The 21,317-nt window shown below is 42.7% G+C and overlaps 1 protein-coding gene across 2 annotated transcripts in view; it reads left to right on the top strand.

The window, feature by feature from the left end:
- OTULINL (OTU deubiquitinase with linear linkage specificity like) overlaps nt 1-21,317 on the top strand; it is a 318,990-nt gene that overhangs the window by 237,406 nt on the left and 60,267 nt on the right. The window contains exon 6 of one of the 2 annotated variants that reach the window (XM_069219762.1): nt 4,844-4,972. The exons of the other annotated variant lie outside the window; for it this stretch is intronic. Within the exon in view, the coding sequence (XP_069075863.1) occupies nt 4,844-4,972 (129 nt within the window). The remainder of the gene's footprint in view (nt 1-4,843; nt 4,973-21,317) is intronic. 2 annotated transcript variants of the gene reach the window in all.

Raw genomic sequence — 21,317 nt, forward strand, 5'->3', positions numbered from 1 at the left:
CTGACTAAAGCATCTCATCCCAATGGCAAAGAAAAGGAGATTTGACTCTTAACATATGGGCTAGCAGAGCTTGGCTAATTCCCAATATTGTCCCACTTGCAATAGTGAGCAACTGCACTTTTTGGACTTGGGTAGGCTGCTACCTGGAAAAACCCACCAGACCCAGTCACTTCTGAAAAGTAGACATCTGGGGAAGTCCAGGGTGCTGTGCTTTGGATGAGGAAATGATGTGGGGTGAATTCACAGTGCCCTACACAACTCGAACTTTGCCTGAAGTCACACGTTTTCCCTACATTTCTATGTTGGAAACTTCTGGAATCTGTAGGAATCCACAAGATATCTACCTGTGCCGATAAAAACTCTGCCCACTTGTGTGGCTGGGCCTAGTGCCAGCGACAGAAAGGGATCCAAATGAGGTCAGTAGCAGTCATCATGCAACCTCTGCCATTGTCCTTGGTTTGATCCGTTCCTGTTGAGGTGCTAGGCCCAGCCACACAGGTGGGGCAGAATTTTACACTTTCTAAAGCAACCAAAGAGTTGGGTAGCTACCAAACCGGTTTCCCTGCAACCTAAGAACAGTTTCTGTGTGAATGTGGTCTAGTATACTTCATTCACGTAGTCATATCCTTACAAATCACTTCTAGCACAGACATCACAAACATCTAACTTGCACACCAGTGTACTCAGGAACAGACATCACTAAGCATCGTTATGCCATAACCCCTTGCAGCATTGTCATGCATTCACAAAACAAAGGTAAAAGAAACAACAAAGAAAAGCTTTTCTAATTTGGAATTGTTTTTTACAGCGTGGTTCAATACTTTATTTGTGGCCTTGGTTTAAGTGTGGCGAGAGTTCTTGCCAGTAGATTTGACATGTGTAGGCCTGGCTTGACAGCACAGATGTCTACCTGACCTTTTGTTAACAATTCTTTACAAATAGAGGGCCTTAGCTCTGCCCCACAAGAGAATATCTGACTCGCCTCATGGTAGTTGCTGTTTGGTGGATCATTCTGGCTTCTATGGAGCGCTGGTTTTAAATGCACAATAAACTATTTTACATCTCAAAAGTACATTGAACTATCACAAATTGCATTCTTTGGATCATTGTATACACAGAACTATTGTTTTTTGTTTCTTTTGTCACTGCAGCAGACTTATTATTTTTTTTAAACTATTTTAGTCAGGACTCAAAATGCAAGCTAAACCTACTGGTTTTACCACTCCTTGCTCTTTTAGCTCACTCAGCAGGGTCAGTACAAAACTGTGAAAAGCATAATTCCAGTATTCAAACTGATGCAGAGTACGATGGAAGAGCATTAATGAGGTGGGTCTCCAAAATGTTGTAGATCACTTGCAGTTAAATTCTACAAGAAGACACAGTCATGCGCTTATGAATCTAGCTGTCTGCCGAAAGTCGTCAGGTGACCCAAGCATCATAAACGCTCTACCTCTGTGACAATTCTGCTATTAGGAAGCTGGGCTTACATCTTGTTTTTTTCCACCCGTTTCAACCCATGAATGCACATGGTGCTTGTAGACGGAGCAACCTTCATGCTAGATCCCATATTTTATGATAACAACCTGTAAGAAGGGCTTTAGTCTCTTGTTTACTGTTCTATCTGCCCAAATATCACACAATATTATTTTCCAGTTGAAAACTGTTTCTGAAATGTTCATAGTTCTAAGTGAGTATCTCCTTCTATATATTATCAGCTGTTTTGTGGAAAGCCCAAGCCTGGGCGGAGTTCGTTGAGTTCTTCTATGTGGAACTCCCCGAAGTGCTGACAAAACTGCAGTGCTCTGTGGAGTTCTGTGAGCGACGGAATTTGAGTTAGTTCCGCTGTTCACACTGATTTTCAGTGCCAGGAGTTTCTCCTGCGCTGTAAAATCAGCATGAATGGCATCACGCGGGACACCCAAGGGCAGTTACTTCTTTCTGCCACTCGAGTAGATTTTACTTTGCTAACATAATGTAATTGAATTTCCGTTTTCTGCCAGTTTAAGTTCTTTGTAAAGCACCCTCATTGGGTCATTTTGCAAAACTATTAGAAAGAAAGTTCTTCACAGCGCTCATTGTATGAATTGAAAGGCCCACCAGTCGTAATATTTGCAACTCAACTCCTGTCATTTTTTTCCAACTTTAATAGGTGAAAGTTGGCAATTGGCAGCCACCATCTTACTCCCTTATTTGTACTTGCTTAAAAGTAACCCACACCTAACTTCCGCAATGTCCATTTGCCAAATGTTAGCAAAACTGATGACATAGAAGCATCCTTTAATGTGTATCTGAATTCTAACTCTGAGTGGTTACACAAATAACACCCCTGAAATGGAAATGCTTATCTATACAGTTCATTGGATTTTATATGTGTGGAACATTAATGCCAGTCTTCTGGAAACTGGTGTTAATTACAGATACTTCAACATCTGTAAGTCAAATGTATTTGTTTGAAGAAAATATAGAACAGTTGCATTTAATCCATTCAAATCGATTCTAGACTACTCTTATGATCTGCTTTTCATCCACTGCTTAATGTGTGCTGCTGGTTGGAGGTGATGGCACTGGAACTTATTTTGAGGGGGGCAGGACTTCTATTTTGTCATCAGCCATTAAACCAGATCAAGAGAGAAGGCATAACAGGGAGGAAAAAGGAAACCAATAAGAAAACCGTGACAAAGCAAGAAAGCAGGATTTTAAAAAGGAGCATGAAAGAATCAGAAAAAGAGAGTGAACGTTTAGGTAGTGGAGGGAAGAGGCATGAGTTGTAGTCATGATATGAGACTGCCTTACTTTCTGACAACCGTGCCATTCTGCAGTGTCAGCAGTAGGCTCCTAAGATTAAATTTGTGTCCCTGTACTTTTTTTAATTAATTATGCACTGATTTCAATTGTCAAACAAATCAACAAACAATGCTCAAGCCTTTGCCTTCTTTTCTTGGGAAGATCTCAACATACAAATCTGTATGTTTTAGTATTATATGTGGGAGGCACTGGGGATGCCTAGAAAATTGAGAATATTTACTACTAAATGAGAAAGGTTTAGGGAACTTTAAGGAACTCAGAACCAGCGGTGGTTCCTCCTTTAGGGCAGAGAAGCGTAGCCCCTCTTCCTAAAATGCCCACCCCAGGGATGAAAAATAAAATGGTAATAAAGTTAATTTATTACCATTTTATTTTCTATCCTTCTGTCCTGAACCAAGTTTCAGGACGGGTGAGGCCACTGCTGCTGAGTTGCAGCAGTGACCTGTGCACAAGTTAAAGTGTGCATGTCTTTTTGGCCGTCTGTCTAGTGAAGGCCAGCCAGACATGCACCCTTTTCTAACTTAGCTGTCTTAAGACAGCTGAGTTGAAGAAAGCACAAGCCACCAGTGCTATTAAGAGCACTGAGAGAGGCTGGTAGCTCTAATCCTGACTCCTCTTTCATGCTGGTTGCCAGCATGAAAGCAGCGTCAGGATTGCTTAAGGGAATCTGCTGGAGCCTGAGGAGACCAGAGTGAAGGGGACATCTGACGTCATGCAGCAAGCAAGGTAAGTGATTTTTTCTTCTTTCTTTATCTGCACACACCACTCACCTTGCATTCATACACGCACCAACACCATATTTGCCCCCCCCCACTCTGCCTACATGCCAGCCACTGCCGCACAGAACCACAAATGAGTAAGACCATTGCCATTCACAAACTTTACTTCCAAAATTACTAAATCCTTGAAGGTGTTAAAGCAGATGTAAATGTACTCCAGTTCAACTTTGAAGTAAATTAAGCGCCACATGTGGCCACTTACAGGTACTTCAATACACTTGTGTAGAAACATTGGATGCCAGGAAATAAAACCACACCCTACATTAACTGATTTCTAATTATTGAAATGATTTCAGTGTTTACTTTTTATATTTTTCAATTTTGAAAAGTATGTGAAATATTAATGACATATTATGAATTTAAAAGTTAATACATTTTGTTTAAAAATAATTTGGATTAATTAACCACAATATTTTAATTACTTTTAAAATATTTTAAACCAATCATCCACATACTTTTAACAAGATTCACCATATATTAAATAAAATACAACTGTTGGTGAGGGTGTCTGTTTTTTAAATGTTTCAATTTTTTAAACAATTATTTGATTTATATATATTTTAATAGTATTTTTATTGTTTTTACTGATACATACAGAGTACAATGCTGCCATTTTATCCTCTCCCCAATCTCCCTCCCTTCCCCAAGTTGCCATGCTCAACTTTCTGCCACTGATCCATCCTGTCCATACTTTATCAAATGTCTTGGCTAGTTGATATATTTAAATAAATTAATAATTTAATGTACATTTAATTTGTTGAGTTAATGTGCTGTAACATTTGATTTTATTAGCTATAGGTTAGAGATTAAAATAAATATTGTATATATATTTTAAAAAATAATGCACTTTAATCATTTCCCCTACACTTTCCTATAAGCAGATCTCTTGTCATGGCGGTGGAGATCTCATTATGTGTGCAAATTGTGAAGATTGTGTAGAATAAGAGTTTATGTCCCTTTGGACATGCAAAATCCTGTTCAGTTAGTGTGTTTTGCCCCATTGCAAGGTCAGAGAATCTGAATCTTATGTAAACTGGGCACCTGGGAAACAACACAGATTTTGCACCCAGAATTCCCCATCACTCCAAATCAGCCTGTTAATGTTCTGTCAGCGGAGTAGTGCATTGTAACCTTATACGTCTGCAGCAGTAAAAGCACTGTGGAGGACTGTCATTACCCTTAAATAAGACTTTTGAATGTCATAGAGTTGTTTGTTGGTTTGCATTGTTAAGGCATGTTTGTGTTCATTTTCAATACAGATCCCAGAAAGACTTCTTTTTTCACAAGGTTGCAACTGGATCCAGCAGTTCAGCTTTGGACCTGAAAGATATGCTGGTCCAAGTGTTTCTGTAAAGTTACGCAGGTGTCTTGAAGCACTAAAGACTCAGGTGAGCTGCAGATATGCAAATTATATATTTCTCTTTGCTGTGAACATTTATTTCTCCTATTTTAGTTTGTGGAAGTTGCAGTGTAAGCAACGGTTAATGTCTACAAACCCCTAAGTGATCCACTAGGTTTAAGACTTTGCTAAAGGAAACTTCGCACTTGTAAAGCGCACTACTCACCCGTTAGGGTCTCATGGCGCTGTACGCATACCGCTGTGAAACCCCTCCTGGCTTTTCCCTGTGAGGCGCCCACTCCTGGGCAACCCCCATGGTGAAGCCAGGCATCCAAGCACTGTCAGGGACGTTGTGGAGATTAAGCAAGCTATTGCCCAGAGTTACAGAGTGGGACCCATTAATTAGATTAGGCACCGAGGCGAGAATTATCTGGTCCAAGGGAATTGAGCCCAAGACCGCCGAGGCGGGAATTGAACCCTGGTCCCGGGCCTGGTCTCTGCATCAGGGTCTGCCGCTCTAACCATTGTGCCACATTTCTCCAAGAAAGGGAACTTAGTAATGAAAAGAGCATTAGCAAGGCCAATTGGGCCAAAAATAAAAATTTTAGTAAATAATAATCAAAGTGCAAAAAAGCTTAACAGTTGGAATTTTCCACAGACCAGACATCAAACATCACAGCACCAAATATTACATCCTTGTCCACTTCTTCATTCCAGTCATTAGCATCTCTTGCGACTTTGACTAATGGAATCTTATTGACACATCTACAGCAGGTGGCATTTGGCAACGTACCACATGTTATTCTTCCAAATGCTTCAGACTGACTTGCTCTTACACAAATCTCAGTTCTGCTGCTACTTACAATTACGTTATGCTTTTAAGTTCAGTTGGGAAGCCCTTGCTGCCTTCCCGAATTCGGCCCTCTCGCAGCGAAGATTCTCATGGGCCCTTTTGGAAAAGGAGGGACCTCTTGGATCTACGAGTCCCTAGTCTTTAACTTCCAAGGCCTTTTGGGAAACTTGAGGGCACAATAGAAGGAATGGAGGGGTGCTTTGGATGGTTGTGACTGGAGGAATGCATGAATTTCCCCAAGGGTACTAGCTATCTCCTCACAACTCCGACTCAATCAACTTAAATATCTACATATGATCTATCTTATATGCCTGAGACTGTGGCAGATTAATAGAATTTCAGCTCTTGCCTGTTTCTGCTGCCATGAGGAACAGGAGCACTTCTTCAACATGGTTTGGAAATGTCCTCTCATTGTACAGTATTCGCAAAGTATATTCACAGCTGTGTCAAGGGTTTCGGATGGATTAGTAGAACCAGCCCCACATGTCGAACTACTAGGCATTGTTGAAGACTTCGGGAGAGCATTCATTGAAATTGAATCTATGCTTGCTATGAGAGACATTTCAAAATGCTGTAACTCTCTGACTTCCACATTCCATGTCCAACTGGGGGTCAGCGACCAATGGGTTTTCAAAACTAGAAGTACCTATAGATCTAGAGGTTGCCCACAAACGAAAGTTTTGCGAAGATAGTGAGTTTGGCTAAATTGTGCCTGATATCCTCAGTGAGTGACTCATTGGGAATCCAAGGCTCCTTGAATATGATGGCTATGTGCTTAATATGTAGTTATTTTTAATCCTTAAATCAACTTAATATGTTATTAAAAAAAAACACGAACCCATGCACTCACTGGGCCTGCTACCATTCCGAGCCACATGTTATGTAAACTACGCATGGGGGGTTTTATGATATACATTGCTGTGATGAATTTTCAAGATGGACATGGTAAGAGAAAAACAAGAAATCCAACATTCCAGGCAAAACATGGAAACAGCCCTTCTCAAAGTTTGTGTTTTTTCTTTGGCCAGCATTTTTCCAGTTTTTTATTTTTTTTTAAATGATCTGCACACAGTCTCCCCTTATTTGAGTGTAAGAATGTGATGGCCACCTTATAGCATTTCAGATATGCATGGATCCTCCTACGCTTTTCCAGCTGGCCAATGCCTCGGATGTTCCATGACAAGCTTAATGACATTTTCTGGCATTTGTGTCTAGTGGTAATCCTGCCCCTACTTCCGAGTGAAACTGCCTTGTGTCTGGTAAACCTGTAAAAGTCTGAGCCAGGAGTCTTAGCTGGGTTTGTAGTGCAAAAGAGCTGCTTGCAAGCCCCCAACATTGCAACTTGTTAAAAACTAAACTTTTACCCAACACCGCCTCCCTGTGCGCAGTACCACTAGAACACCTGCCCCTGCTCCCCCAAGCTTCACGACAGTTGAGAGCCAGCCACAGCCACCCCAAAAACAAAAAGCAAAAGAAATCAGAAACAGTGAATACAATTTAACTCTATGCTGTGCTGGAGGTTAGGACTCAGAAGAGGTTGCGAGCCAGAAAAAACTCAATCTTCCACACCGGGTCTACCCCCTCTCCGCTAAGGCTACCCGTCTATATAATAGTACTGCAAAAGTGAACAAGCCAAATGGACCATGAGCCATCATCCACCCTCCCCCCATTTACAGTTCAATAATTATCATAAATCCCGAGCAGATTACCCGGCAAGCAGAAACCGTTCCAATGGGGTCAGCCACGGGGAGTATTGTACCCACTGAGACAGATGTTTGTCTCTGGGCTCCCCACTATACTTACAGATAGTCGTGTAAACCCTTGGAATCCTGTTAAATACCAAGCATGACAGTGGAAAGTTATATATAAATCCTCAAGTTTATTTTGATCAACAACAGCAACATCCGCTTGCTTCGGTCTCCAACAGCCGAGTCCCGAATCCTAGCATGCCTCCCACATTCCCACTTCACCCCACATTCCATAAACACATTCTCCTGTTACCTAGATACAACACATTTCCCTTCCTAAAACAGAAATATATAAAACGAAACCAAACACAATAAATGGTGTTGCATAGTCCAAAATACACAGAAAATACAAAATAAAAACTCAAAATATAGATAATGATGGAGAATGCAACAAAACTATTATACACATTAACACTTAATTTCTAATTACACAAACTCTCTAAATTTGCCCGGTGGACAACGTTTCCTCGCATTAAGTTTTACTCTTGAAGCGACAGAATCTCCATTCCCTATCTTGTCCCCAAAACTCCCTTGATCTGAGGAAGCATCAGCAGAGACAGACTGTCTGTACTCTCTTTCGCTTCCTGCCCACTCAACAGGTCGTACAACTTCTTCACAACAACCACTCCACCCTGTTACCAGCTGATCAATACAATTACCTTCATTACCATCAACTTGGTCACCACGGCACTTCGCCACCCTTCTCACATTCCACACCCTGCCATCCTGCGTAACCACACTAGTTCTTAACACCTTGACCACCTTGATAGCCTTGCTAAATCTGCTTTCAGTCTTTCTTACCAAACCAGGCTTACGTATCTTAACCCAATCTCCCACTACAAACTTAGGTTCTTTCACATTCCACTTTCTGTCATAAATTTCTTTAATCTTCATCTGTTTGCCCTTGACTCTTTCCCTGACTTCTTCCAGAGATACACTTTCCCACTCCTCCTTTCCATGCTTCCTCTTGAACCACCATGGACATAATTTTGATACAGGATGTCTTCCCCTTAACAGTCTAAAAGGACTCACCTCAGTTGTGGATTGTGGAGTAATCCGATAAAGCCATAATCTTTCTCTTAACTTTTCCTTCCACAAACCTCCAAAACCATGTGCCCAAATTATGCTGTCTTTAAGAACCCGATTAAATCTCTCCACCTGTCCGTTGCCTTGTGGTTCATACAATGGAGTAGTAACATGTTTAACGTTGCTGTACCTAAAAAATCTCTGTGTTTCACTAGCAACCAATTGAACCCCATTGTCCGTAACTACAACTTCTGGATAGCCCTCTCTTGCAAAAATTTCCTTGAAAAATTCTATTATACTACTCGCTGAAACGCTTGGAACCATTTTCACCTCAGGCCATTTGGAAAAATAATCAATAAGAACCAGAGCATAACGTGCATCAGCTGGAAGTGAATAAAATGGACCAGTAATGTCAAATCCCAACTTCTGCCAGGGAGAGGTCGGCCAGGAAACAGGTGCCAAAGGGGCAGGCACAGTTCTTAACATTTTTTCTGCATTTACACAAACATCACATTCTCTGACCACTCTATCTACCATTTTATCTAATCCTGGCCACCAGAAACATGTACGTACCAAACGTTTCATAGACGACATACCCGGATGTCCCTCATGGGCTATGCTCAAAATGGTCTGTATCAATCCACTGGGAGGAATGCACTTCCCTTTCTTGAATAACATCTCATTTACCACTTCCAATTCATCCCTAACCATAGCAAACGGTTCTAGTTCTGATGCAAACCTCCCTTTTCCCGGCCAACCATTTCTCACATATTTTATTACCTCCTGCAAAACACTATCATTTTTCAACCCATCCATCCAATCTTCTTCTTTGATACTCACAAACTCTTCAGTCATGTATCCTGACACATTAGAAATTACATCATTCTCTAACATCTCACGGACTGCCTCATCCCCCTTAGTCTCATTCTGTGGAAGTCTTGATAGACAATCTGCCATCGCATTATTCCTCCCCGGTACATATTCAACATCAAAACAATACTCTTGCAATCTTGACACCAGCCTTGCAATACGAGCTGTGGCATTCCATCCCCCACCTGGAGAAAGAATACCAACCAAAGGTTTATGATCCGTTTGAAGAATGAACTTTGTACCCCAAATATAATCCCTGAAATGTTCCACCGCCCAAGTACATGCTAACAGCTCCTTTTCAATCACAGCATATTTTCTTTCTGTGTCGTTGAGTGTACGTGAGGCAAACGAAACATTCCACCTGTCCTTACCACTTCTTTGAGATAGTACACCTCCAATTCCATACATGCTCGCATCCACCGTCACCACACATTGCGCCCCCACACTGAACGGTTTCAAAGTTGGAGCCTCCACTATCTCCCTTTTTATCGCTTCAAAAGCTTCATTTTGTCTTTCCGTCCAAATATATTGGATCCCTTTCCGTGTGAGCTCTCTCAAAGGTTCCATTTTTGTGGCAAAGTTGTCAATAAATTTACTACAGTACTCACACAATCCAGCAAATGACAGTAGTTTCTCCCGATTGTCAGGAGCAGGAGCCTTCACAATAGCATCAACCAACGCCTGTTTTGGAACTACCCCATTGCCAGATATGCTATGCCCCAAATACTCCACAGATTCGGCAAAAAACTTACATTTGTTTTCCTTTAAAGTCAATCCTTTTTCCCTTAATGCATTACAAACATTTGCTACATGTTCTTTGTGGACTTCTTCATCACTGGAAAATATTAAAATGTCATCTTGAAAACACTTTACATATTTATCCATGTCCTTGAACAAGTGAAACATTGCCCTTTGAAAAACTGATGCCGCAGAGGCTAAACCAAAGGGCATCCTTTTGAACTGGAACAAACCCTGTGGGGTGATAAACGCCGTAAGATGCCTTGAATCCTCCGTCAATTCTATTTGATGATACGCTGACCTTAAATCCAGGGTGGTAAAAATGTTTGCTCCTTCTAGCAGACTGATCACCTCATTGATCTTAGGCAGAGGATGACAATTTACAATAATGTTTGCATTCACCGCCCTCAAATCCACACACAATCTCAAAGATTTGTCTGGTTTCCGGGTCAACACAATTGGAGAAACCCATTCAGAAGATTCTACTTCTTCTATTACATTGTCTTTTATCATCTCCATCAATATATGTTTAAGTTCTTCTCTAACACAAATGGGTTCATTTCGAAGTTTCTGCACTACAGGTATAGCATTATTCTTAACCTTTATCTTATGGCTGTAATTCACCAATTTACCCAGATTATTGGTGAATACTTGTGGAAATTTGGAAATAATGTCCTCCCTGTTTTTCTCACATCCTACTGCCAACACTGGTTCTCTGCTCCTGGGGTTCAAAATTATATTCAACTTACCTTGATCCTTCCAACCCAAGACATTCACGCCTTTCGATGCCACATACAATTTAATGTTTGCTCTTCTTTCTTTGAACACAATTTCCGTCTCCACAAATCCCATAACATCAATTGTCGTACCTTCAAAACTCTCAGCTACAATGTCAGGTCCACTCAAGTCAGTCATGTCCCAAATACCTTCAAACATAAGTTTGAAGTAATCTTGCACAACAATTGTCCACGGCGACCCCGAATCCGCCATGAGTACTAACTTTCTTCCTGCCACCATCACCTCACACATAGGTCGTTTAGATACACTCTCTTTTTCGCCATTGCAACTTTTCAGTGATAACACCGTCCCACTATACTCATCACTTTTCACATCACTGCCCCATCCATCCACCTTAGATTTTCCAACACTCACACACGCCATCTTCCCTCTCAAAATGTTATTGTTTTTCTTAACATCCCTGCATACCCTAGCAAAGTGTCCCATTCTTCCACATCTCTTACAATCCTTCCCAATAGCCGGACACTGAGCTGATGACGCTAAGTGATTTAAACTACCACACCGAAAACAAGCATATTTATCCACCCTGCCAACCCTTTCTTTTCTTTCCACAACATTGTTGCTATCACCCATTTTACTATTGGAATTCCCTCTCACCGCTCCCACAACATCCAATTCCATACTACTAGCTTTGTCAGATTCTTGTATCGTTTTTATCCATTTTTCTGACTGTTCTAAAGCTTTAGCCGTTGCAATAACATCTTGTAGTTTAGGATCTCCCATAACCCACAAATGTTCCTGAATTTTCCTACTTTTTACGTGCACAATAATTTGATCCCTAATCATTTCATCAGTTATTTCTCCAAAATTACAATGTATCGATAAACCCCGGAGTGCCGTTAAAAAGTCATCAAAAGTTTCTTCAGGATGCTGCATTCTTGTGTAAAACTTGAATCTATTCAACGCAACGCTTGGTGTAGGCTTGAATCTGTTTTCCAATCTTATTAAAGCTTCTTTGAACACATCTACATCTCCTTCACCTTGTCCCAACATAGCCACAGGTGGTAAAGTTCTGAACACCATTTGTCCCTCCGAGCCCAAACAATGCAGCAAAATATTTTTTTTTCTTTCTTGAGACATATTTTCAACGTCAATCGCACTCAAATAGGTTAAAAATTCTTCCTTCCACCTGGACCAATGCATAGGCGGATCACCTTTGTTTTGCAAAAATTTAGATGGTGGTTCAAATTGCATCTTCAATCCTGGTAAGTCTTATTGTCCTGATACAATTCCTTCTTTTAAAATATATCACTGAAGCACGAGTTGCTCCCAATCAATACAAGCAGCACGAAGAAGACAGTGCAGCGCGTGTTACCTGATCGCGCTTACTGAACAGTGCAGCGCGTGTTATTTGTACGCTCTACTCCATCGCTGAAGGAGAATGCTGGCGCGCGGTAAACATATTGCGTGCGCCGCTTGTTTTGAACTTAGTCTTGTTAACGGCTAAGTTCAATGCCATAAATCACACAGTAACTAACATTAAAGTTACCAATTCAGTCCGTAGAATTTCTCCTCAGCTGTATGTTCTTAAAATGCGATCTTTCCAGAACACCAAAGAAAAATAATCGAAAAACTTCCCATACGCATATAGGTCCGCTAAAAAATACACTGTATCTAACAAAATTGTCTCCAGATCCTCGTCGCCACTGTTAAATACCAAGCATGACAGTGGAAAGTTATATATAAATCCTCGAGTTTATTTTGATCAACAACAGCAACATCCGCTTGCTTCGGTCTCCAACAGCCGAGTCCCGAATCCTAGCATGCCTCCCACATTCCCACTTCACCCCACATTCCATAAACACATTCTCCTGTTACCTAGATACAACAAATCCTCCCATGCATGTGCAGTCACTAGTCGTGCTGGGGTCTCTGCGACGTCTTAGAAAAGGGTCTCTAGAGTCCGGGACTGCCGCCATAGCCCATAGCGTACTATCCAGACAAACTATGATCTTGTCTGATTGTTGACAATTATCGAGGCTCCTCTGCATCCTATCCACCTCCGGGGGTGGGCCAATTGTTTCTGTGTGCTTGGCAGGCTGTATTTCAAATTCAAGTCTCTCATACACTTTTTGATGGCTATAAAAGATTTTCTCTGTTCCTGCACTTTCTGCATATAGTTAGGAAAGAAAGAGATAGCATTCCATTGGAACAGCAGGAGGCCCTGTACACAGACCCATTGAAGGATGGAGTTGCTGTCTTGAAAGTTAAATAGACAGGCAGTTATCGCTCTTGTAGGGGCTCCAGGTTTAGGCATGAGAGCTTGAGCTCTGTAGGCCTTTCAGTCGTGAAGAACTTGGTCTTTTCAGGAGGATGGATGTAGTAATGCATCCCTCGAGCAATAGTTTGGATGGCCCCCCTACTCTTTCTGGAAAGCCCACGAAGCGTAGGTTATTCCTTAGTGATATCCTGTCTGCATCCTCTATACATTCATCCAGGTGGTTAGTCTATTCCTGGAGGTCAGAGACAGTGGCACGCAGATTACGCACCTCTTGCTGTAAGGTGTCAAATGTCTGTTCAATAACAGCTACTCAGTCTGACACCTTTCAGAGGTCCATCCAAAGCAAGTTTACCTCTATGGCAAATGTGTCTATCTTGTTGACCATCTCAACTTGGGAACCTTGGATTGCCTCCATCAAATCCGACTAGGCAGGTTTCAATGACACATCAATATGCTCTTTTGGACCCTGTTCGCCATCCTCGACTGGTCCAGGAGGCTGTCATTTGTGAGTGTAGTTGACAATTCTGTTGGTTTGCACGGGCTTGGATCCCTTATCCTTCACTATGATGGCAGGTGCCTTTGAGGCACCCTTACTATTCAACTATTGGGAGGCTGATCAAAGTTTAGCGGTTTTGCTTGGGCCTCTCACATGAGACTAACAATTGTTAGTGGATGCTGTCAGCGCTACACCACCTCAGGTATCATCTGGAGGAGGAGGAGGTGGTGTGGGGGGGGTGTAACAACACCACAGTTATCGACAAAGTATGTATAATTTGCAGCAAGCACCTTTGAGGACATCAGGACCTCCCCTGTGCCATCAGTGTTCCCCGGAGGTGCATTTCTTCAGAGGGGGCAATGCACCGGGGTATTATAATGTGCGGCTGGGCCTTGCAGATTCATAGGGGTGCTGTCTCAACCTCAGAGGCCCCCCATATTGAGAGAGTCACCGGGGAGACAACACAAATAGGCTTGTACAGCCAACATGTAGCAGTAGGAGCATGCGACACAGGTAGATGTCACTAAGTGGCCCCCTTCCAGTTGTTTAAATCTCCAGGTCATTGCCAGGCTCTTCCCTGCAATGGACCTTGGGCTATTTCAGCAGTGTCTGTAGAATGGAAATTATGGTTTACCATGCAGTTCCAAAGCCCATAGGACAGCCCTCATCAGCATCGCTAGTGCCCCCATCACAGCACATTTCTTTAGCAGGGCAAGCTGGTATCAGCCACGATTCAGCGCAGCACTTTGCAAGGTAGGATGGCAGGTTTGATCAGGTCCTCAGCCTCCCACCTTTCCAATTAGTAAGGTAAATCTTGGGAGGGATTTACCAGTACAAGGCCTCTGCCTCAGTTGAGCGCAGCGTCCCACTACCGCTGCAGAACTTGTGTCCAGGCCATACCCAAGGCTGCTGGAGGTACTGTGAGGGTCTTTTGCAGGGATCGGAGCCCACTTGTTACACTGTCAAGCCTGTAAGGACTCTCCTAGGCTGAGTCGGGCCTATGCTGGACCACCAGCACCTAATGAAGCCCAATTCTTCCAGCCGCGGTGCAGCTTCGTACCTCCCGGGGCAGAGGCAGCATGTAGCGAGAATCCACAGCCGCTCTCTAAACCCCCCAAAAGCCCAGTCAGCCCCAGGAACAGTTGTGCAGGCTCAGGGGACAACCCCACGGGGTTCCCCTCCAGAACCTGTGCACTGCTAACCATGGGCCTCAAACGAGTATAGGCCTGGGAGGCTCGTTGTGATCCACCACTTAACTGTCTTTGGTGTTCAATAGTCACCAGAGGTTGCAAGGGCCCTGGTGCCACTGTGCCTACTGAATCATTGATAGATACGCTGCATTGTTTGATCCCACAGGACTCCGAATGCACACAAGAAACGTGCACTACTCATTGAAAATTTCAGGATCAGAGGGAGTTTCATCAGGTCAACTGAATATCAAGACTATTGTGCATTGGAGAAAGGCAGAGGGGGATGGACATGTGTATGGATGCTAAAAAGGTAGTATATAAAAAGAGAAGATGCCCACAGAGGTTCCCCATAATATGGAGTCGGTGGAGAGCCAAAGTGGGTTTTTCTGGCGATAAATATCAAGGGGCAGAGGAAGAGCAAGTTAATGGAGGAAGGTAAGGGGATGAGAAGATGCCCACAGACTACAATGTATTAAAGTCAGGAAAAATACTTTTATGTACTTGAATAGGGCTTAAAGTCAAAGGATGGAAATGAAGAATTTGAGAAATGTATATTGCCTGTGGCGTAGAGATATAGGCCCTTATTATGAACTTGGCGGTGTGGGCCACCATGCCGGCAGTGGTGGGAAATCCCGCCATCCAGCATGGCGGCCCACACCGCCACATAATGATGACATGCAAGCCTGGTGGTGGACGGCATCATTATCCGACAGGGCAGCGCTGCTGCCCCTCGGATAATGATCCCATTTCCACCAGCCTTTCCCTGGCGGGTTTCCCCACCAGGGAAAGGCTGGCGGAAGGGGTGCTCTGGAGCCCCCTGTGGGCCCCTGCACTGCCCATGCACTTGGAATGGGCAGTGCAGGGGCCCCTGTGCAATGCCCCATCTCCCAGGTCACTGCCCGATTTACGGGCAGTGATATGTGCGACGGGTGCAGCTGCGCCCACCGCACAGAGGCATTGACAGCGGCTCCACGTGAAGCCACCAGCAATGTCCTGGCCCAGCAGAATGTTTGTAATACGGCCGGCGAGGTTCCAGGGGGGCTGGCGGTCGATAGATTGACCCCCAGCCTGAACACGGCAGTGAAAAACGCTGTGTTCATAATGAGGGCCATAATGTTGTGTTAAAACTTGAAACTAAGTAAAAAGGTAGAAAAGCCAATTCAGCATTGCTGTACATGTGCTTCCTAAATTGACTGTTTGTGGAAACGTCCTCACAGCACAAAAAGCTGTTGATAACTACTAACAGTGTTCATTCAGAAACAAAAACAGTTGAGGTTGTTGCTGGCGTTGAATTCTCACTGGTTGCAACCGCCACATACATCTTGCTTTGTTATTGGTGCAATTGGTTTGCAAAAGGACAATCATTAAAATATAATAATATTTAGCTTTCACTCTTCTGTCAGCCACTTTCAGTTAACTATAATGGAACCACAGAGGATGGGGCTGCATCTGAGAGCTGAAATAATTCTGTGCCCCTGAGTTAAGAATATCCCTCCACTTCAGATTAGGGTTTAAAAACCCAATTGGACTGGCCAGTCGTTCTGCATGTAGTGCAGGGCATGGTTTTGTCCTCGCAGCAACAAGATGACTGTGTCACTAAGTGGCATGCCTCCTGACACAGCAGCTCTTGATATATTGCTGCTGCAGACACCAAACTTTTTAATCAGGGCTAAAATGGACAATTTTGGCAGCTGGTTCGGGTGGCTTCCTGCTTCTGAACATCCTCCTTGCTTCAAGGAGGGAGTACACCTGTAGCTGATGAACCTGCTCTTGTGGACCAAAACCATCAGGAAGGAATTGACCTCGACTACAAATAGTTAGGATAATATTTCAGCTGCCATTTGTAAATCCTCATCCCTTTGTGTATCCTCTTCACTTTGAACCAGCTCATGCTGATGTCTGGAAACTTCTCCATGGCATGAGGCACTCATTAGCATGTGTAATACCAGAAGTGAGGTGTGACTTTGAGGGAAAAAGGCAAAAAGGCGCTCTAGGATATATAGAAGGCACAGGGTAAACAAAAGGTGCCCTCACAGGGGACAACACCCAATTCCCTAATATGTTTAAAAGTAAACAAAACAAAACGACAACTAAGGTGAGGCACTCAAACCAAATATGCCATTTTCAAAAAAATTAACTTGTAATATCTCCAACAAGAAGTTTCATAGTCCAAATAATCGATCAAAGATCAGTCCTTAGATTGCCTTCGACAATCATATATTTTATTATTGAACATATTCTGGTATGCTGTAGCTCAGAATTCTCAGGCGATCAGTCAAATCTTGAGCATAATATCCCAAACACTTGCCAACACGTGTTTCGTCTCGGGGAAAATACCACAGTGACTTCTTGAGGGCTGAACATTTTACCAAACAAGACACTTGAGCTGGGAAACAGAATGCTAGATTAGCAAATTTAACCCCCAAATGGGTGAGTGCAGAACAGGAACAGTAAACCGGTGAAACCCTGGACGCCCAAATCGGAAAACAAACATTGCAAATGGAAAAGACTGAATGCACAATTACCTGATGTGATAAGACACTAACAGAGAAAATATTATCCACAACATGCAGCTCAATGTATCCCCCAGTGTGAGATATCCAAAATCCCCACTTAAAAAGTCCATAACCATTCAAAAAGAACGTGATGAGGATCTGAGTATTCTTTCACAGGTTTTACAGGATTTAGATATCGAGCCCAACACCAGTATTGTGAGTGGTTTAAAGAGGAAATCACGTTGGATACCAAAGACATTTGGAAATTATAATTTAGATGTGTTCTTTGACTTAGTCTGTAAAGAATTTGATAAATACCTGTCAAGGAATAGGTTTCAAAATTTCACTCGCAATTTGAGTTCTGACGAATTACTTGCACTTTGGTCGCTTCAACAAAACAAAAACATCATCATTAAAAAAGCAGATAAGGGTGGGAATGTTGTTATCATGAATAAAGTGGACTCTGACAATGAGATCTTATCACAGTTGAATGATGCCTCTTGTTACGAACATGTCACAGGTAATCCAATTACTTGTTTTACGAACAAGATTAACAATAGGTTAATCACTTGGCACCAACAGGGATTACTAAGTAAGGATGAGTACCTCTATCTTAAGGTGGATCATCCAAGGTTTCCTTGTCTTTATACATTACCTCAGGATTTGACTGATCGCCTGAGAATTCTGATCTACAGCACACCAGAATATGTTCAACAATAAAATATAAGACTGTCCAAGGCAATCTAAGAACTGATCTTTGATCGATTATTTGGACTATGAGACTCATCAGCATGTGCTAAGGTTGGGAAGTAATGCGAAGAATAACAGGCAGCATGCCCAAAGCAGACTAAAGATGGTCACATGAACCGCCCACTACACATCCCATTGCTAGTTTTATGAAAGAAGCATTTCCAATAGATTCAATTCAGAGATTTTTCCAGTAATGCAACCCGCACACTGTTAGCTGCACCTTATGGCTACGCAGTGACTTCATTCCACCTGAAATTGACAGAGTGCTTTAAAGACAAAATATCATCTTCAGAAATATTGTGACACAAATATCATAGACAAAATATCAAGTTTACAATTTTTGTATGTAAACTACAAAGATATTGAAGAACTATCTTTTCCCCAATTGAGGAATCTTCACAAAGTGTATTGCTCATCCACCTCTGCTCCTTCCTGGAACGTTTCAAGGTGATCCGGTAAGCGGGAGCCAAGAAAAAAGGGGGGTCCCAAGGCAGAAAATCCTAAGGCATTTTTCACAGACCTCTTTAGACAAGGCTTTACATCAAAATTGACAGGGAGCTAGATCTTGGTCCGCAGATTGTGCCTTTTGTGATTTGGTAAATCCGTTCAGTCGTTTTTGAGAAATTTTGAGTCCAACATAATTGTGTATGTGGACGGATGGGTTTGCAAGAGTCTGGAGACTCTTATCGGAGCACCAGATTGAAAATAGAGCATTCTGATTGCCCAAGGGTGCTTTATTTTGCTTTTGCCATCTCACTTCAGTGGGAGTCAGACTCCCCTGACCGCAATCACTCTGATTGGCAGCCAGCAACATGAGAAAATGTTGTTGGCAGCCAGTACAGGTCTTGGGACTTAGTCCTTTGTCCTGAATTTAGAAAATAAATTAATATGTGGGGGTAGGGTAGGGATACCATGACCCCCTCTGCCCTCCGGGGGGGGGGGGCAAAAGGCCCACCTTTGTGGCCACAAAAGGAAAAAAAAACAGCTGACAAGGCTGCTTTCTTGTGGGATCAGAAATAAATGGAGGCCATGCCACATTCAATAACTATAAGCCCTGTAGACCCACCCCTGAGGTTGTATTCATAAAGGGGAGGTGGCTGTGTGAGCCTCATCCTGATCCTCCAGAGGCCCTATGGAGCCCATCCCTAGGGCTGAACTTTGACTATATGGGGAAGGGAGTTGTAAGGCCCACCTTCTCGAGCCGATTACATAGCTGCGCTGGCAGGGAAACCTGTGTTTACAACCTCCTGCCAAGCAGGATCAAACACCAAGTCCACTTCCAGGAGGCGGGAGCTTTGAAAATGGCCCAGAGAGGGGGCCATGCGTGTCCCTATCCCCTTTATTTAAAAGAGTGGTCCTGGGGTATGGGGTCCCCAGGGCCTAACAAGGCTCGGCGAGAGTGGCCATGTGGCCCCTCCCCTTTAATAAAAAAACAGCAAGCCTTGGGTCCCCAGGTCCAAATAAGGCTCAGGGAAGGGGGCAGTGGCCCCTCCCTTCTGTATAAGTAGTGACTCTAGGGGATGGGTCCCCAGAGCCTAATAGGGCTTGGGGAAGGGGCAAGTGGGCCACGTGGCCCCCTTCCCCCTTTAATCAAAAAATTGGTCCTGGATGATGGCGTCCAAAGAGCCTAATAAGACTCGGGAGGAGAGCTTACAGGGCCCCCTCTTCTTTAAAATGGCCCTTTCCCCTTAAAAAATAAATAAATAAATGCCCTAGGGATGGGGTCCCCAGGCCCAGTGGACAAACCTTTACCACTTATGGCTAAGTGTGGGGTTGACTGCCTTTATATTGGGGGTTGATGGGGCTGCATGCCAGGTCTTGTGGCTAATACCCTACTGCGTGCACAGCATGGGGTTAGCTGCATGGGCGGGGGTTGGCTGCATTTTAATGTAAAATATATAAATATATATACTTCAAAAAATAAAAACAATATTTTAAAGATTAAAATTACTATAAAATTATTAATGGCAAATATAAACATTAACAAATATGAACCAAAATCATTAATAGAACACCAATAAAAAATTACAAATAATTATTATAAATAATGTAATTATAAAAAAAAAAAACTAAACTAAACATTAGCAGAGAAAGTGTTAGTCAGATTTACTATTGAAAGTCCAATGTAACCAACAGTAGGGAAAGTGTTGGATTTTAGAGGGGCCGCATTTGCTATTTGCACTCCACTATAAGCAAAAACATGGAAAGTACTGTACTGTGGAGGAGTTAGATTTACTATTCCTCCAACCAAAAGTAGGAAAAGTATTGGATTTTAGAGGGATTAGATTTACGATTCTCACCCCAACGTAATAAAGAGCAGGGAAAGCGTTGGGCTTTGAAGAGGTTAGATTTACTATTTCCACTCCAATCATAGAAACAGTGTTGCAACCTCACTATCTTGTCTAATTCTGCAGTTCCTGCGTCTCAGGAAATCCGAATGAAGCCTGCAGCTGCAGGTCGTGATTTTCATTCACCTGGAGCTGCCTTTCCTCGTGTTCCTGGGCTGCTAGCTGCTGCTGCTTGCTCTTCCATCTATATTAGGTCTAGTTCAAAATGACTGGGGCTGGAGTTCTGTTTTTTTTCATTTTAGATCTTTATAAGAAAGTTATCAGGATAAATTTTCATTATGCACAGATGTTGCAACTGTCTTAAAGGGACATTTTACAATGAATGAGGGAAAGGTAGAGTGGGGCGATATGGTTCAGATACTTAAGAGGAAGGGTCACACACTCCCACCAAGTGTTAAAAAAGAGTCTCTGTAGAAACATACAAAGGGAAACCTATTTTCCTGTTGTCAGCACTAGCTGAACAAACCATGTTGAGACCAATTACTTCTCTGATCAAAACAAACAGAAGAATAGAGAGGAGAGTCATAGATCCAAGGAGTGAGCTGAAATTAACAAGACACAAGCTTGAGACAGACTGAAAGCTAACATTAAAGTATTGGTTACAAGGCTGCCTTAAGCATGTTTATGAAAAAGGAATGGACACATTTATTGCATAAATTGTGAAAAACAGTCCTTTAACTGGGCTGAAAGAGTTGGAACAAGTAATAATGAATGGCTGATCATAAATCACATACCTATGCCTAAAAGCTTAATGGCTCTAATACTGTATCTGTCCATCTGGAAGCTTACCAGAAAAGAGGGGTATTTTATGCTGCATGTAAATCAAGATGACATTCTGTTCTCCAAAGAGTCGATGGGAAG

This window comes from Pleurodeles waltl, chromosome 2_2 (assembly GCF_031143425.1).
Source record: "Pleurodeles waltl isolate 20211129_DDA chromosome 2_2, aPleWal1.hap1.20221129, whole genome shotgun sequence".
Taxonomy (NCBI): Eukaryota; Metazoa; Chordata; class Amphibia; order Caudata; family Salamandridae; genus Pleurodeles; species Pleurodeles waltl.